This window comes from Lutra lutra, chromosome 15, assembly GCF_902655055.1.
Source record: "Lutra lutra chromosome 15, mLutLut1.2, whole genome shotgun sequence".
Taxonomy (NCBI): domain Eukaryota; kingdom Metazoa; phylum Chordata; class Mammalia; order Carnivora; family Mustelidae; genus Lutra; species Lutra lutra.
In genome coordinates, this window is record NC_062292.1 from 11,439,625 (window position 1) to 11,458,818 (window position 19,194).

The 19,194-nt window shown below is 38.9% G+C and overlaps 1 protein-coding gene across 1 annotated transcript; it reads right to left on the reverse strand.

Moving 5' to 3' along the window:
• Positions 1-892: 892 nt before the first annotated feature.
• TFB2M (transcription factor B2, mitochondrial) lies at positions 893-19,138 on the reverse strand. Its single transcript, XM_047704320.1, has 8 exons — positions 18,678-19,138; positions 17,740-17,828; positions 11,956-12,109; positions 11,565-11,713; positions 7,956-8,045; positions 5,770-5,832; positions 3,019-3,191; positions 893-1,752 (listed from the first exon to the last, which is right to left on the reverse strand). Exons 1-8 carry the CDS (start codon positions 18,988-18,990, stop codon positions 1,578-1,580), a joined length of 1,206 nt encoding a protein of 401 aa, XP_047560276.1. The 5' UTR covers positions 18,991-19,138; the 3' UTR covers positions 893-1,577.
• Positions 19,139-19,194: the final 56 nt, after the last annotated feature.

Below are 19,194 nucleotides of genomic sequence, written 5' to 3' on the forward strand. Positions count from 1 at the left end.
TTTTTTTCTTTAAAGATTTTATTTATTTGACCGAGAGACAGCAAGAGCAGGAACACAAGCAGGGGGAGTGGGAGAGGGAGAACCAGGCTTCCCGCTGAGCAGGGACCCCGAGGCGGGGCTCAATCCCGGGATCCTGAGATCATGACCTGAGCCAAAGGCAGATGCTTAATGACTGAGCCACCCAGGCGCCCCGTCCTTGAACATTCTGCTAAACTCATCAGATTTAGGGGAATTCAAACAAACCAGATGACCAATCATTATCCTTAGCCAGCCATGAGGCCCTTTGGCAAAATATCTCTGGGAGTGTTAAGCCCCAATTACCTGGTAGCAGGCCTTGCCATGGGAATCACTCCCCCTCACGTACCTTATATTCGTTTAGTTAAGAAGTGTCAGGAGAAATTTAGGCTGGAGGCAAAGGAGTGGAAGGAACAGTGAGAAGAAAAATATGGCAGATTATATAATGGCAGCATAGGAATTATAGGAGAAAGAAGATTCCGTTTCCAGCCAGGTTGAATTGTAGACCAAGGACTATAGTAGGGAAGTCAGGAAGAACTGGTTTGGCTAAACGCTGAAAATCTGCCTTGCAAAAACTTACTAATTATATGCCTGAGGTATTACAAAGTATTATAATAGCAAACAAATCTGAGATTTGATATGTCTCTGTTAAAATCCAGTAGCTTCTTCAATGATCTAAGAAAACATTCTTAATTCCATTTAGGTTCATGTAAAGGTCTAACGCAGATGAACTTTCTTGAGAACAAAAATTCAAGCAACTTTTGAATAAAACAGATGGAATTACTCACTAAAAGCACACTGACTGTACATAACAGAATTTGAAGTGAATAACTTAGGTTCAATATTATTTCATTAGAGATCAACAAATCACAAAATCTTATTAGTTAAAATACTTTAATTTCTAAAAAGTGTAAGCCATATTAAAACTGAAATAATTTTATTGTACAGTACTTGACAATATAATTCAACAATCTGAAAAGTAAACAAACCACTTAAATCATTTTAATTTACTTTCTAAGCTTAACAATGTACAAATTCTTTTGCCCTCCAGGAGGAAGCAAAAGTCAACAGTGAAAGTGGAATATTTAAGTTAATTCAATGTAAGGTATTTGGACAAAGGGATTTAATTTTTTACAGTAAGCTCTACACTCAACGTGGGGCTTAACCTCACAACCCTGAGATCAAGTCACACTACTGACTGAGCCAGCCAACCACCCTTGGCCAAAGGGATTTTTTAAAACTAAGTTTCATCTGGCAATATCCTACAACTAGCAGTATGTCCACAGTTGATAGGAATTTAAAACAAAACAAATGCAATCTAATCAAATCCACAATTAAAAGAAGTTTTCATTTTATTTTTTGTGAATGAAATAGCAGCCACGGTTTTATCTAATTTGCTAAAGGTATCACCTTCAAAAGAAATTACCTGCCCAATCTGCAAAACAAGAACAGTTATCTTCTGTTCAAAGACTGGAAGCTTTTCAAACTTAGTTCTCGCCCATCTGTGCCGTAACTTCCAAATAAATCAATGGCTCCAGCTAATGTTTAGGCAGTCAAGTACCTTACATGATCATTTCTTCCATGCAATCATCAAATAGCCACCTACAAGATTCTTTGAAACACTCAATAGTTTCAAAAAGCTGTTTAAAGTCTTGTGGGTACAGATCTGTTATTTTCATGTCTCCATGTTTCCCCATTTCCTTCAATATAGCCGTTGCATTAACTGGACTCAATAACCTGCAAACGAAACACAAAGTAAATCTGCTTAATTCCTTTTTATAATCGCAGTAAATATTGGTAGAGATGGCTTCTATGCCCAATTTAAAATGCTTAACTTAGGGGCGCCTGGGTGGCTCAGTGGGTTAAAGCCTCTGCCTTCGGCTTCGGTCATGATCCCAGAGTCCTGGGATCAAGCCCCGCATCAGGCTCTCTGCTCAGCTGGGAGCCTGCTTCCTCCTCTCTCTCTACCTGCCTCTCTGCCTACTTGTGATCTCTGTCTGTCAAATAAATAAATAAAATCTTTTAAAAAAATAATAAAATGTTTAAGTTATGGATATATAATTAATCTTATTTGTTTTAAGAGCTTGCATATAATGTATAGCTTTTATTATCATTTCTAAAGTTTCACGGCTTACCTGTCATGAAAAAAGCAAATTTGGGCTTTAACACATTCTCAATTCTAAAACAACATTCTAGTCTAATATTGCCCTTCAAAAATATTCTGCCTACCTCTTTCATCTGTTAACTCTCTTTGCAAAAACAATCTTAACTCCATTTAGGTCCATGGAATAGTTCAGTAAGTACAAACAGCAGAAACGGGAATCCAGCAGATTTCAAAAAGGGAACAGTTTTTACCTCTTCATGTAATAATTACTGGTGAATAAATTATAAAGCAGAAAACTGTCTTATTTATTAGCCTGGCAAGAAACCATCAGTGAGCCTCTGACAATAACAACTGAACAAGTTTCGTATGTTGGTAGAAACTATTTCCAATATTTTTTTATTTTGAATGGAATCCCGGTCACAGGTGTAAACATGTTTTTAATTCAGAGATCACCAAGGGAATTTTAAACAATTTTTCACCACATTTTACCTATTTACTGCTTAATTTCCTATAGTCTTTTTTTTTAAGGTAGGCTCCACGTAGAGCTTGAACTCACAACCCCAAGATCAAGACCTGAGCTGAAATCGAGTCAGATGCTCAACTGACTGAGCCACCCAAGTGCCCCAATTTCCTATATTCTTGATATTTTCATTTAAAATAGCATATTTAAATGAAAATGAAAATACCAAGAATATAGGATTATATGGAAAACTGAATTTTATTTTTCTTAAAATGTGCACCGGGGAAGGAAGTGTTGTGAAGAAACAGATGAGTGAAAACATGGTACCTCACTCTGTTACTCAAGATATTATACAAGATCCAGAAGACAGACCTTTAACATGAAAGTATGACTCTTATATTAAATTGCTTTTATACTTGCTTTTATTCTTCTTACTTACTGTAAATGGTCCATTAGTCTGAAATTGCGCTTCATAAAACACTGCTTTAACATGTGAAAAAATATATCATAGTTAACAGATGTTAAATTTTCTGTAAATAAATTCTGAAGAGGAGTCAGTTGAATTAAACACATGTTTTCTCCTACTTGTTTATTTGTTTGTGCTAATGGATTCTGGAAAGAGAAAAAAAAAGTGTTAGTCATAAAATACTACCAGAGCAAGAGGGGGTTCGCTTACTCATTCAAGCTAGTTATTGGAAGGGGCAATTACCATACACTCTGAGCGCTCCTGTATACTCTTGCTGGTGTGCCTAGGATGCAAGGCCCTAAGCACTGTTCACCTGGGCAGTTTCTCTGGGTTGTCTGCAGCAAGCCACCGTGAGGGGGGAGATAATGGCTCTATCCAAGACAAAGAGAAGCTTGCTTCATGTTTGCTATAAAAGAAGTGGATTCCCCCAGCTCTGTGTTTCAAAGCTTCAATGCAAGCCCCAGCATGTACACCATCAACTGAGGAACATCACGTTACCCCATGGGAGGTGGGGGCAGTAAAGTCCTTTGTGTGATCCAGGAGTCTACCTTTGGGTAGTATCCATGGAAGAGGAACAGCTTATTAACTTTGAAGAAGGGTAAAATCAAATCCCAACCAGTACACTAACACGTACTGAATTTCTTCTATATTTGAGACACAACACCAGATCCTAAGGATAAAAAGGCATTATTGACTTATAATTTTCCCTCGGATATTTAAAAAACTACGGGGTTATGAACTAAGGTTCACGGCCTGTTTTTGTATAGTCTGGATCTAAGAATGGTTTTTACCTTTGTAAATCATTGTTTAAAGAAAAAAAAAAGAAAAACAAAAAGCAAAAACAAAGAACAGGACAGGACTATTATGTGGGCTATAAAACATAAAACATTTGCTGCTCGGCCCTTTACTGAGAAAGTCAGCCAACCTGCTCTAGTATACCATATTTGGATTTCTTTAAAAAGCACATGCCTTAATGTAAGGTTAAGATGTCTTTTCCCTCAGAAATTATCCCTAGGAAAGCACAGAGGCCTTATGTTAAGTCCTTTGGAAATCTCACATATCAGGTAGTGATCCCTTATTACTTCTCTAACTACATATACACACACATGTGTATGTACATACACATTTTTTAGTATATATACTCTTTGTGGAAGACCTATTGCCTGAAAAGGAAACTTTCAATAATTTTCGTTTCTAGTTTTGGATGCCAACAGTTGAAGGAATTAGTTTAAAAAAAAAAAAAAGGAAGGTAATGAAATTCAAAAAATATTTAGTAATTATTAATTAGAGAGGGAGACAACCTCATACCACAAAGTGTTGTATGTTGTTGTTAGTAAGAGTTTTGAAGGTGACTTTAAAAAGCAAGCTAGGGGGTATGTGGTAGGCTCAGTTGGTAGAGCATCCAATTCTTTGGGGTTGTGAATTCAAGCCCCAGGTTAGGCAACCCCGGTTATTTAAAAATAAATAAATTAATTAAAAAAAAAAAAAAACAGAAACTGGTGGATAGCTTTGTAGTTACAGATAACAGACTTGATAAATAGGGAAGAAAAAACTGTCTTGTTGTTAAATGGATGGCTATTTGTAGCTTAGGAAAAAAGTTCCAGTGATAAAAATATGGCTTCCAAAAAGTGGAAAATCTGAAACAACTTGGATGGAAAGAAGAATAACGTGCTCTGAAAACTGTTAAATGTCTCAAAGTGCCTCTGTAGCAATTACGAACATGCTGGTATCAGAGACACAGGTGGAACATCTGAATCCAATTCTCTCAGGAAACATGGCTTCTGGTTATCTTCCTTTCACCCCTGAAGTCTGTATGTTTAAGTTAGCCAAAAAAAACTTTTTTAGCTTTTGCTCTTGTCAGTGAAAAAATGATAGTGTGTTATATATAGGAATTTTTACTTTGCGGACATTTGGATAAGTTCCTAATGGACTTAAGCCAAAATAAATTACTCTGATTCTATTTTGTGAGGCTACAAAAATATGCTTATGGAGAGTGAAATAGAGCTAAAACCTCAGTGATCACAACAATGACCACTGAAAGGTCAGATCATTTTTAAATCGATCGCTTTCTTTTTCTTCTTTTAGTGGCAAGAATGAGAATAAAAACTGAAGTAAGTAGGCAAATGGGGCCTTTCAGACTGAAGTTAAACTTTGGATTGTTTTTTAAAATTCAGCTACTTCATTCCAATTTTGCTACAAGTCCCTCTGATATAAAGTAAACAGAAGATCACTTTATAATATCATCACTTTGGTTCTATAAAAAGGGGAGAACACAAACAAAAGCCTCAACCTCTGGGTAAGAAATAAGACATACCAGTTTATGAACTTAATCATTATAAACAGTAATACGACAGACCTCTGACTTTTAAAATTACATCTTTAGTTTATCAAATTAGATCAACATTGTATTAGATGACTGTATTTTCCAAACTTGGGATGTATCCTCATTTTAAGAGATAGAGATGGAAGTCAAATTCTGTTTAAGCCTATTACTCTAGTATCTGCTGTATAATCAGCTGAAAATTACAACTCTCCTCCAAAATAATTTGAATTTATTAAAAGCGGTAAGGTATGTTTGAAAGAACATTTCCAAATATTGTTAAAGTAAACATTTAAATAAATACAGAATACCAGATAATCTTAAAAAAAAAACACACACACACACACACACAAAAAAACGGGATGTTCCATTTAGAGGGAAAATAAAAGGGTATTCATTCTTACCTTATTCTTCACCTTTTCCTGTCCCCCACTGTGGCGGTATATGCCAAACGAGGACCAAGGCTCCTTGAGGGAAGGTAAACAAAACCAAAAACATTTTAGTTCTCTTCAAAGTCCCCTGAATTATTACTGCCTCTAAACAACAGAATGAATTAAATTCAAGTCACCATTCTAACCGGACTTAAGAAAAACAACATGGGATAGTTAAATCATAAACTTTCCTCTTCTCTCTTTCTCTGACAGAGAGGGAGATCACAAGTAGGCAGAGAGGCAGGCAGAGGGGGTGGGGGAAGGAGGCTCTCTGCGGAGTAGAGATCCCAATGTGGGGCTCAATCCCAGGACCCTGAGATTACGATCTGAACCGATGGCAGAGGCTCAATCAACCCACTTAGCTACCCAGATGTCCCTTCCTCTTTTTTTTAAGATAAATAGAGGAGAATCAAAGGGCTATCCTGACATTGCTAATCTCTTTCTTACTTAGTTAGAGTATCATCCTTAATATAATTACACAAATAGGTCCTTAAGTTGGCTTAACAGCTAAGATTTCCATATTTCCATAATCAGCTTAGGGGCCATCAGATCAACACTGACATTAATGAATGGCAAAAGTCAACACTGGGCCTTTGAAAATAAATACTACAGAACAAAAAAAGACTCTCCAGAAAGCTAAAGTCCTCAGGAGTCCTTTATGAAGAAACTAGCCAACAGTCATAAGGAGAGGAGGGAGGCCCAGATAAAAAGCCAACAGAATGAGAGATCATTGAGGTAATAAAAGATGAGGAACACCAAGAATGGCAGTACCAACATTGCGTCGTACAAATGCAGGATCAGTGTTGTGAACACAAGTGTGAAAAGATCTGGGAATACAGGAAAACAGTATAGGCATAACAGATACTAAAGACAAGGAACAGAGAGCCAACTAAGAACCTCATGCATTGGAGGAAAAAAACATAGAATTGGAACAAAAGCTAAGATCAAATGAGTAACATTCTAATGACTAAGTATGCACACTGAGGGGCTTAACTGGCTCCTGGACAACAACACTGAAGGGACTATGGAGATACACATGATGAATTAATTAAATAGTTGATTAATTAATTTTAAAAATACTTTATTCATTTATTTGACAGACAGCGACACAGCGAGAGAGGGAACACAAGCAGGGGGAGCGGGAGAGGGAGAAGCAGACTTTCTGCTGAGTTGGGAGCCCGAAGCAGTCCTCGATCCCAGGACTCTGGGATCATGACCTGAGCCAAAGGCAGACGCTTAATGACTGAGCTACCCGGGTGCCCCTACAGTGAGGTTTTTAACTGTCCGCCGAAAACTTAGGAAAAATGTCTAGTGATGAGAGAAAAAAATGCTTGTATTAGCTATTAAGTGAAAAAAATAAGATACAGGGGCACCTGGGTGGCTCAGTGGGTTAAAGCCTCTGCCTTCGGCTCAGGTCATGATCCCAGGGTTCTGGGATCGAGCCCCGAATCAGGCTCTCTGCTCAGCGGGGAGCCTGCTTCCTCCTCTCTTTCTCTCTGCCTCTCAGCCTACTTGTGATCTCTGTCTGTCAAATAAATAAATAAAATCTTAAAAAAAAAAAAAAAGATACAAAATAATATAATCTTTACTATTTAAAGAAAAAAAAACAAAACAAAACACAGGAAAAATAAAAGGATACAAATAGGCCACAAATGTCAATAGTGACCTCTGGGTGGTGGAATTGTAGTGATGAGTCTTTAAAATTCTTTTCTTCTTTCCCTCTCTCTTTCTTTCTTGTCTCAAATTTTTATAATGAGCATATATTAATTTTATAATCAGAGAAAAGTATAAACATTTGTGACAAAAACATAAGCACCAAGTTACCTTGCTCTATTATCTTCAACAGCTGGGAAAAAATAATAAAATTAATTTTTCATTTTTCTCCATTTCCTGGTCACAAAAATATAGCCTCTTTAAAAAACAATTAAGTTCAGGGGCTGGGGGGATTGGGTAACTGGGTGATGGGCATTAAGGAAGACACGTGATGTAATGAGCACTGGGTGTTTTATATAACTGAAGAATCACCGAACTCTACCTCTGAAACTAATAATACATTCTAAGTAAATTAACTGAATTTAAATAAAATAAAATTTAAAAAAAATAAATAATAAAAAATAAAAATCAAGTTCTCTTTTGCAATTCAGAAGGATTTTACTCACCACATGCAGAAGCTTAATATTACAAGCTACTTGCCAGAGCACACTTAATGCTTGATACAAGTGTGGATTTTGGGGATTTGCCACCAGTTTCTAGTAAAAGAAAAATAAAAGTTACATGTTTACATAACCATAAGCAATTAAAATTCTGAATCTTAAAAGTCATATCTTAATAATATTTAGAAATTAAAGAAAATTAGAATTGCAAAATCTTAACCGTAACCATTTCAAAGAAGAGAAAATCTTTTTAAACTTCCACACTGAAATATATCCTCATGTACACTTAAAATATAATGTATGCGATACTGATTTCCTTTAGCCAAACCCCCATCAGGGCAAAATCTTATTAAAGAAAAAAATGAAACAAAAATGTACAATTACTCTGGAGAAGGACAAGTGTAGGTCAAAAGTATGTATCAAGTGGGCTAGTAAATTTTGGGTCAAGAATTATTCAGGCTGACACTTGAAGGATGAGCAGTTTCCACAGTGAATGAGAACAGGACAGCAAAAACGACACATGAAAAGGTCCATGGTAAAGGCAGCACTAAAACATTTCCCCAGTAGCAAGATAAAAACTGATGAAGTGTTACCCGTTTCTCTTCTCGCAATCTTTTTTTTAAAAAATGTTTTGTTTATTTATTTGGCAGAGAGAGCACGCACAAGCAGAGGGAGTGGCAGGGAGAGGAAGAAGCAGGCTCCCCACGGAGCAGGGAGCCCTCTGTGGGGCTCGATCCCAGAGCTGAAGGCAGATACTTAACTGCCTGAGCCACCCAGGCACCTCTTCTCGCAATCCTTCATGTATGTAATGTATGTATAGCCTCAAGGTTCTGAGTCCCCTTATGCTTTCCACGGACAGTCACTATTTCTTTACTGAGTCTTGGTGAGTAAATCACCCTTTCATTTCTTTTTTTTCTTTTTAGTATTTTTTTTTAAGATTTTATTATTTATTTATGTGACAGACAGAGATCACAAGTAGGCAGAAAGGCAGGCAGAGAGAGAGAGGAGGAAAGCAGGCTCCCTGCTGAGCAGAGAGCCCGATGAAGGGCTCGATCCCAGGACCCTGGGATCATGACCTGAGCCGAAGGCAGAGGCTTTACCCCACTGAGCCACCCAGGCGTCCCCCACCCTTTCATTTCTTATTCCACTACCCTAACCCATAACTCCTACATACACAGAAGCATCTCATGTTACCACGGATTAGAAGATTGATAATGTGAAGCATTCTGAGCAGAAAAGAAACATTACTCTCAAGACACTTTATAAAGAACTTCAGAAGGCTCTTTAATTTCAGAGAGTAGAGTCTAAAAAACTCTAAATATCCCTGGTAGAATACATGAAATCAGCAAAGTTGCAGGATATAAAAATCACACAAAAGTCAATCATATTTCTATACACTAACAATGAATAATCTGAAAAGTAAAATTGAAAAAACAACTCCATTTATAACAATATCCAAAAAAGTAAAATACTTAGGAATCAATTTAAACAAGGAGGAGAAAGACTTGTACACTGAAAACTATAAAACACCAAAGAAAAATATTAAACACAAATGGAAAAACAACCTGTGTTCACAGATTGGAAAACTGACCAATGTTAAAGTGTCACTACTACCCAAAGTGTTCGACAGATCAATGCAATCTGTATCAAAACCCAACAATGTTTTTTTCCACAGAAATAGAAAAATCCATCCTAAAATTCATATGGAATCTCCAGAGACACTGAATAGCCTAATGCAATGAAATAGAACACCCAGAAACAGACCCTCATGTGTATGACTAAATGATGTTTAGACAAGGGTACCAAGGCCATTTGATGGGGGACAGTCTTTAACAAAAGATGCTGGGAAAACTGGATACCCATATGCAAAAGAATGAAGTTGGACCCTTACCCAACACCATATAAAAAAAAGTAATTCAAGATGGATCAAAGACCAGAATATAAAAGCTGAAATTATAAAACTCTTAGAAGGAAACGTAAGAAAAAAAGGCTTCATGACATTGGATTTGACAGTGATTTCTTAGCTATGACACCAAAAACACAGGCAACAAGGAAAAAAATAGACAAACTGGACTTCATCAAAATTAAAAACTTCGGGACTCAAAGGACACAACAGTGTGAAACAGCAACTCATAGACGGGGAAAAAATATACGCAAATCACATATCGGAGCACGGGTTAATACTGAGAATATAGAAATAACTCCTTAAACTCAACAGAAAAAACAAAAAAACAACCCAAAGAAAAGGGCAAAGGACTTTCACAGACATTCCTCCAAAGATGATATACAGTCTATAAGTACATGAAAAGATGTTCAACATCACCAGTCAAATCAAAGCACCTCAACAGGTATTAAAAACAAAACCAAACCAAACAGTAAACAAGTGTTGGGGAGAGCATGGGAAATTGAAACTCTCATGCATTCCTGGCAGGAATATAAAATGGTACAGACAATATGGAAAATAGTAGGGTGGGTCCTTAAAAAATTACAAAATTAAAAAAAAAATTAAAAATAGTACTGGAGTGCTTGGTTGGCTTAGTAGTTAAACATCTGCCTTTGGCTCAGGTCATAATCTAGGGGTCCTGGAATCAAGCCCCAAGTTGGGCTCCCTGTTCCACGGGGGTCTGCTTCACTCTCTCTCCATAAAAAAAAAAAAAAAAAAAAAAAAAAAAAAAAAAAGAACCCAAACAAAAACGAAAAACAAAAAAATAAAAATAAACTTAAAAAAAAAAAAAAAAAAAAATCTTAAGATTCTCTCTCTCTCCCCCTGCTTGCATGCATTCTCACCGCCCCCCCCGTCAAATAAAAAAATATCTAAAAAAAAAAAAAAAAAAAAAAAGTACTGCCATAAGATCCGGTAATTACATTTCTGGGTATACACTCAAAAGTACTGAAAGCCGGGACTGGAAGAGGTATTTGCACACCAAAGCTCATGGCAGTATCATTCACAATAACAAAAAAGTAGAAGCAACTCAAATGTCCATTGACAGATGAATGGATAAAGAAAGATGGTGGGTGTATGTATCTATGTGTATGTGTTTGTGTGTAAAAAATAAATGTACACACACACACACACACACACACACGTATGCAATGGTGTATTTTTCAGCCTTAAAAAGAAAATGAAATTCTGACACATGCTTTGACCTGAACCATAAAGGCTTTATGCTAAATGAAGTCAGTCAGACACTAACTACAATATTCTATGATTCCACCTATGCTGAAGTACCTAGAATAGTCAAAGTCATTGAGACAGAAAGTAGGACAGCATTTACCAGAGGTTCAGGGTGAAGAGTAATGCCTAATTCGGTATGGGATGGTAAAAATGCGCTGAGAAGAGATAGATGGTGGTACACTTTTATGACAATGTGAACTTAATGCCATGGAACTGTACACTTAAAAATGGTTAAAATAGTAAATATGCCATGTTGTCATGTGTATTTAACCACAAAAAACCTTGAATCTAAAGAATGCTCTACGAAATTTAAAAATCCATCTTAATACTCTCAAATGTCATGAGCTCAAATTAAAGTCATTCAGATTAACACCACTCAGAGACAGATCACAAAACTCTTCCAAAACAAAAACTTGCATCAAGTACTTGTAATAACATACCTCGTATTCTTTCTCAGTAATAAACATATTTAGTTCTACTCGTCCATAACCATATATAGAAGTAGAAGAATACAGGTCATATAAAAGTTTCCAAAGTATCTTTTTCTCATTTTTTGATGGGAAGATTCCAACTACTCTTAATGGTGTATCTGTTAGGAATACAAGCAAAAATATTCGAGTAAATTGTTAAAACTTTTCCTAAGATCGTATTTTATTGAGTCAGACTAACTCTACAAGCTATATAAAGTCAACTAAAATGACGCCTCGGCATCCCCAGGTAGGGTGCTTGGCCATCCATGGAACTGCTCGGATTCAGTCTATGTGAGGGGAAAACCACAGTCACCTGAGAGCACCTGTCCATACACTCTACCACCCAGGCAGGACGCATTACCTTTTGACCAAGGAACCGCTTCTATTCCCAAATGCCGAAAAAGCGTTTCTGAAATCATAATGGGAGGTTTTACTATTCCAAAATTTCTAGGATCCATTTTAAAGAAGTCACAGTAGACCACTTCTAGTTTTCCATTCATCTTTTTCCGCAGGGACTGAAGAGAGACAGAGATAACATGTTTAAAATTGTCAGTGTTAGGGAGACTTTGTACCCACTCAAAGATCTACTTCAAAAAATCTACCCTAAAACTTAAGAGTTAAGAGAAATTAATTAATGCCTGAAAAGCAATCAAATTACAGTATTACTAAGAAAAAGCCCCCAAACCAAAAAACCTTCAACAAATTCTCACTTATCCTCTCACTTTCTCTACTTTTTCTCAGTGGCTTCAGCTACTCAAAAAGCATGCTCACACTAATCTGATTGCTTAGTGGCAGCCGCCTGGAGTATCAGCGGAGACTGGGAGACCACACCTGGGCCCAGGCAGAGAGCCGCAATCATCTGCTGGCTATGGCCAGATGCTTCAGAGTAGAGGGAAAAAATGATAAAAAAAATTTTTTTTAAAGATTTTATTTATTTATTTGACAGACAGAGAAAACAAGCAGGCAGAAAGGCAGGCAGAGAAAGGAGGTAGCAGGCTCCCCGCTGAGCAGAGTCCGATACAGGGCTTGATCTCAGGACCCTGGTATCATGACCTGAGCAGAAGGCAGAGGCTTTAACCCACCGAGCCACCCAGGTGCCCCCAAAACGATAAAAATATTAAAGTGAAATGCTGACAGTCCTGTTTTTACTAGAAGAGTTTTATTAGTCCTTTACCAAATGAACCTGGCTACACTCATTCTGTAGGTCACTTTCCCTTTTCCCCTTTATTTTTCATCTATGTTTTCTAAAGACAGAAGCAACTACAGAAGGAAAGCTCCTTGTCTGCCATAAGAGAGGTCCGATATACCTCCATCTTTTTCACTGCCCTGATGTGCTCATTCTGTTGTAGCACTGGACATCTTAGTAATGAGAGCAAGGGTTAGCTACAGACTCTGTAAACACAATTTAAGTCACAATAAACAAACAAACACACACACAAACAGAAGAGGTCAATGGGACTTAAAATGCATTCTGAGATTCTCATGCACAGAAAATTCTATTGGTATATATCGAGGTTTCAAGAATTTGCAACTTAAAGTTATGAAATAACCTAATTTTTATTTTTTAATGTTTATTTATTTTTAAAAAAGATTTTATGTATTTATTTGAAAGACAGTGCATGCTCATGAGTGGGGGTGGGGTAGGGGCAGAGGGAGAGGGAGAAACAGACTCCCCGTTGAGCAGGAAGCCCAAAGCTGGGCTCGATCCCAGGACCCCCAGGATCATGACCTGAGAAGCAGGCAGAGGCTTCACCAACAGCCACCCAGGTGCTCCAAAAACCTAATTTTCCTTAAGTGTTTGATTTCAACCTATAAATCTTATTTTATTTCTAAATCTAGTAAATTCTAATCATTTTTATGGAGAGCCTTGAGAAAGACTAGGGAAGGAACAGACTTGGGTAGAAATCAGGTACTTTCGGTCCTGTGAAGTTTCAGACGTCTCTTACATGAACCAGAGAATAGGAAGTGGAGATGCCAGATGGGAAGCTATAGATCTGAATAGGAAGGTTAGTGGAGTGGTCCAGGGTAAAGTTATAAATTGGTAAAAATTTTGCTTGTTGGAGGTTATTAAAGCCAGGGGTACAGATAAGACCCCCTAAAGAGAAGCACAGAAGACGAGGCCTGAGGATGGAGTAACTCCAGAGTCTCACGAAAAGCTGGGAATAAGCCAAAAATGTACAGAAGAAAACCAGAGTGTGGTGTTATGACAGCTAGAGAAAAAGAACACTCACTTGATGCTTATCTTAAAACAGACTATCTTGAAATTCTTACAAATTGTTCTGTTTGGATAGCAACAAAATAACCTCAGAAGTTATTCAAGAGTCCTATTTTAATCTTTGTAACTAAGAAAAACTAATGAATTTTGGCTTGATAGAAATGTAAAAGTAATGTATACATTCAGACTTTGTCCCACTCCTATTCTGAAAGTATGTTTTTGTTTTTGCATCTGTTACGTACCATGCAATAATGGGAAAAATGATATAACAGCCAGAACTCCAGAATAATTTAGTTCTATAATAATAGTGAAATCACATTTAAAAACTCAACTGCATTTAGGATTCAAACCCAGGAAGCACAGGGCACCAGGGTGGCTCAGATGGTTGGGCGTCTGCCTTTGCTCAGGTCATGATCTCAGGGTCCTGGGATCAAGTCCCACATTGGGCTCCCTGCTAAGAGGGGTGTCTGCTTCTCACTCTCCCTCTGCTCCCCCTGCTTGTGCTCTCTCACTCTCTCTGTCAAATAAATAAATAAAAACAAAATTTAAAAAAAAAAAAAAAAAAAAAACAGGAAGCACAGTTCATCTTATTTAAATTGCAGCAAGAGGGGCACCTGGGTGGCACAGTTGGTCAAGCAGGCTCTTGATTAGGGCTCAGGTCATGATCTCTGGGTCATGAGATGGAGCCCCACACTGGGCTCCACGCACAGCCAGGAGTCTGCTTGTGATTCTCTCTCCCTTGTCCTCTGCCCCTCCCCCACCACCCCTGCTCTCTCTAAAATAAATAAAATGTTTAAAATAAAAACAAATTGCAACAAGATCCTTTACCAGTGGGCATTAATATCTCTATTTTATATATGAGAAAAACCAAACAGATTAAATTACTTAATTGTCCAAGGGTCCTGAAGGTAGCAGTGAGGGCTAGGGCTGACGTTCAGTCTGACTTGAAAAGACTGTGTTCTATCTCTGCAGAAATACCACACCATTTGCTACAAAGCTGAGGGCTCTCCAAATGAACATGCACAGCTCTTTCTGCAACAGTAATTCTCGTTTTCCAAAAAGGAATAGATCATGATTTATTATTACAGAACACAATTGGAAAACTTACCTCTAGCACATCCGATAGGAAAACTGCTCCTGATTGAAACACTGTTCATGTGGAGCCCCACGAATTTTATTAGAGAGGGTGGGGGTTCTAATGTTAAACAAAAATTCTGAGTTGAGCATCATCCTTGAAAATTTTTCAGTTTTTAGGAGCAAAATTCTGGGTGGCTAGAAGCATTGTAAGCTGAGAGCACTGCTTTAAAGTTGTGATTTACAGCCACAAGACTTCTATTTATTTCATTTTTTAAAAGATTTATTTCAGAGAGACATCATATGCAACCTCGCATACAAGCAGGGGGAGGGGCAAATGGAGAGAGAATCTTCAAGCTGACTCCCCGCTGAGCGAGCAGTCCTACTCAGGGCTTGATCCTACAACCCTGAGATCACGACCAAAGCCAAAACCAAGAGTTGGACGCTTAACTGACTGAGCCACCCAGGCTCCCAACAAAACTTCTACTTAAATGGTTATTTCTCTTTTATTCTGGCAAATAGATGAATTCACATTAAACCTTATCTGAATGGCTTTTCCCTCTGTCATAATGATGGTTAATAAGAGTGGGTACCCCCTGAGGGCTGAGCTTAAGTTAGTGCCGAGGGGAGAGGCTGGGGAGTTAGAAAGAAGCTGAAAGCTGGACCTGGAACACAGTCTTAGTTCTAACCAAAGACTGGATTTGATCAGAGATTGATTTGGTGTTTACTCTGCAGTTTCAGGAAACATTGATGATGAATATTCCTGTATTTGTTATAGGAAACTTTGGCGTGTCATGAACCTTCTAGCCTCCATGATTCCATTTTTCATGGAATCATGGATTTCAAATTAACACAAATCTTGATCTTCCAAGAAAGCCAACTACTGTCTTACTGGTAAGAAACTAAATAGACATTTTTAAAAAAGATTTTATTATTTATTTGACAGAGAGAAAGACAGTGAGAGCAGGAACACAGCAGGGGGAGTGGAAGAGGAAGAAGCAAGCTTCCAGCTGAGCAGGGAGACCGATGTGGGGTTTGATCCCAGAACCCTGGGATCACGACCTGAGCTGAAGGCAGACGCTCAAGGACTGAGCCACCCAGGAGCCCGTAAATAGACAGTTTAATGCTTTTTAATTGTTTTGTGAACATGCAGATTAACCTTCAAAGACCAGGCCTTGGGGCACTTGGATGGCTTCAGTCAGTTGAGTGTCCAACTCTTTGATTTCGGCTCAGGTCATGATCTCAGAGTCTTGAGATCGAGCCCTGGCTCAGGCTCCAAGCTGGGCATGGAACCTGGTAAAGATTCTCTCTCTCTCTTGTCCCTCAAAAACAAAACTAATCCTTTTTTTAAAAGATCAAAATAGGGGCACCTGGGTGGCTCAGTGGGTTAAAGCCTCTGCCTTCGGCTCAGGTCACGATCCCAAGGTCCTAGGATCAAGTATCTGCATCAGGCTCTCTGCTCAGCAGGGAGCCTGCTCCCCATCCCCTGCCTACTTGTGATCTGTCAAATAAATAGAATCGTAATAAATAAATAAATAGATAAAAATAAAAGCTATTTTGTTTCTAATTCCTAAGGTGAAATTGAAATTACAGATGGCCATGGTGACTAAATCACACTTCATGATCTTTCTTCAATTTTGTGTTCTTTTCTTTTCACGTTTTTTTTTGGGAATCCAGCAGATTCTGCATCAATTAAATAATCTGGCTAAACCCCTGAATTTCTGGGGCACCTGGTTGGCTCACTTGGTTAAGCACCTGCCTTAGGCTCAGGCCATGATCTCAGGGTCCTGGGATCCAGTCCCACATTGGGCTCCCTGCTCAGCTCTCCTTCTCTCTCTCTCTCCCCCGGCTTGTGCTCTCTCTCAAATGAATAAATAAAATCTTAAAAAAAAAAAAAATCCTTAGTTCTTTTCAAAGCTGTCAGTTGTAGGATAACAACCATCTAACATGCATCGTTTTATTTGAAAAATAAACAACTGGATTTGGTGGACATTTTCATAATTTTTTGTTGTCATCCTGCACTTTTTTAGAAGATTTATTTATTTGACAGAGATTGAGCACAAGCAAGGAGAGAGGCAGGCAGAGGGAAAGGGAGAAGCAGACTCCCCTCCGAGCAGGGAGCTCAATTCGGGGTTCGATCCCAGGACCCTGGGATCATGACCCGAGCCAAAGGCAGATGCTTAACTCACTGAGCCACCCAGGTGCCCCTTGTCCTGCACTTTTAAATACCATTATATGTGGTTTCAGGAATTTGGCACCAGGAAGTCCAAGTTTCCTAAACTGAATCTAGAGACTCAGGAGGGAGGAGAAAGAGAAGGGAAGAGGCTGGCAGTGAGACAAGGTATTTCTACTTCACTGTTAATGTGAACCTGTCTGCCATATAAGCAGGAGAATTCACTGCAAAACCCATTTGGATTATGCTTTCACCACATGCTATTGTATTTGACCATACCAAACCTTTCTTGCCTCTGAAATCCTAAATCCAGAGTTAACATAGTCCTGTTAACCTAGATTCTAAGTTCACAGAAAGCAGAGGCACAGGATACCCTACCAGAGATAAGGAAACAAGCCTAGAGATGTCAAGTTACACACTGTTCAAAGTCCCCCAACTAGTCTGCAGCAGAGACAGAATCAGAGAACAAGTCTCAGAACTCCAATATTTCAGTCATTCAACAAGCACTGACAGCTCTATGATACTAATTATGCTATGTTATAGTCATGGGGGATAAAATATATTTACAGCAAGGCCCCCCGAAGTGATTCTCTAAAAATAAATTGGGTGCTTAATTTTCCTTTCCCTAAATACTCAAAGATAGCTAGCCGAACAATAAATTAGTTTAGAAACTAAAAGTATACCTCCAAATGTGGAAGAAAAGTTCGGTTACTTTCAAGGGCAATCACCTTGGCCTTGCTTTCAAGTAATGCTTGAGTCAGGATTCCAGGACCTAGTGTTATTAAAAGAAGGAAAAATTTATTTGCAAAAGAAACAACTTTTCTCAATATTGACTAGAATCGATGTTTCACATGTATTACCTAATTTTGATCCTCACAACATTCCCAAAGAAGATACTACACTCCTCATTTACACACAGGAAACCTGGGGATTACATAAAATCATTTGACTCTAACATCACAACTGATACATGATGCTGCTTGGCTTTGAATCTATTCTGTCAAAGCCAAAGCCTCTTCATCACAATGTTTTACTGTCCCAGGAAAAACAAAGTTGCCTTTAGCATACCACTTATTCATGGACTCTAACCAGGAAAAGATACTGTCAAACCTAAACAGAACTGACTCAGGACAAGTCGTGCTCCTTTAAAAAAAAAAAAAAAAAAAAAAAAGTACTTTTTTGCAGGGGTGTCTGGCTGGCTCAGCTGGTGGAGCACGCGACTCTGGATCTCCTGGTCGTAAGTTTGAGTCCCACGTTGGATATAAAGATTACGTAAGAAATAAAATAAAATCTTTACCCAAAAAAAAGCACCTTTCAGAAAGTCTACACATCTTATGTTCTAGGCATCCTGCTAGGGTCTCTAGGAGGAGTATGTGAAAGATAAAAGTTCTTTGGGGAGGGACTTGCAAGTATTTTGAGGAGACAGTAAAATCTAGGAGCACGTTTTATCAAATGCTGCGTGAAGTGCAAACTGCTGCGGAAATACTTCCTGGTGTCCTAACCGGGACCGACCATCCAAGCTGCTTCAAGGGGTCACGTCTTAAACGGGCCCCCACGGGCGGTCGAGGGAAGATGGCATGAGCGATTAACTCCAAGGAAAGGTAGTCCCCGGCCGACTCACCTGGATTGCACTCCAGGAAGAGCTGGTCAGGGCTTTTCGCTTCTTCCTTCAGGATCCGCACCAAGGTCGTGGCCAGGTTCGGATTGGTTATGTAACTCTTGCGCTCTGAGCGGTATTTGGGCAACCACGAGTTTGAGTCTTTGAAGCCCTGACCGGGCACCAGCTTCGGGTGGAGGTCAGCCAAGCCCCGGCGGTGCCCCGCGGGGACGCCCCTCCACTTCGTCCCTCCAGACCCCAACGCGCAAAAGCGACCAGCACCGGCCAAGGCTGAGAGCGCCAGCCGCCGGGGGAGCCCTGCCACCGGGACCGACATCTTCAGGCTCTACGGTCTGTCCCAACGTCACCGGAGAGGGTCACACCGCCAGCCGGCTCCGTACAGAGCACTCCACGTGTAACATCTCCCCAAAACCAGACTAGGCCGGGCAGTACGAGACACTACAAACTGCGCATGCGAACGGTCCCTTCTTCTTGCCATTTCTCTCACTTCCGTTTCCGTCCAGGTGAGCCTCCCGGGGAC

Excerpts from the sequence above, each read along its gene's own strand:
- TFB2M (XM_047704320.1), bottom strand. The coding sequence starts at position 18,990 with ATGTCGGTCCCGGTGGCAGGGCTCCCCCGGCGGCTGGCGCTCTCAGCC. Across the intron at positions 8,046-11,564 it reads TTACTGAGAAAGAATACGAG|AAACTGGTGGCAAATCCCCA; the intron begins GTATGTTATTAC and ends TTCTTTTACTAG. Across the intron at positions 1,753-3,018 it reads AGACTAATGGACCATTTACA|GTTATTGAGTCCAGTTAATG; the intron begins GTAAGTAAGAAG and ends TTTCGTTTGCAG.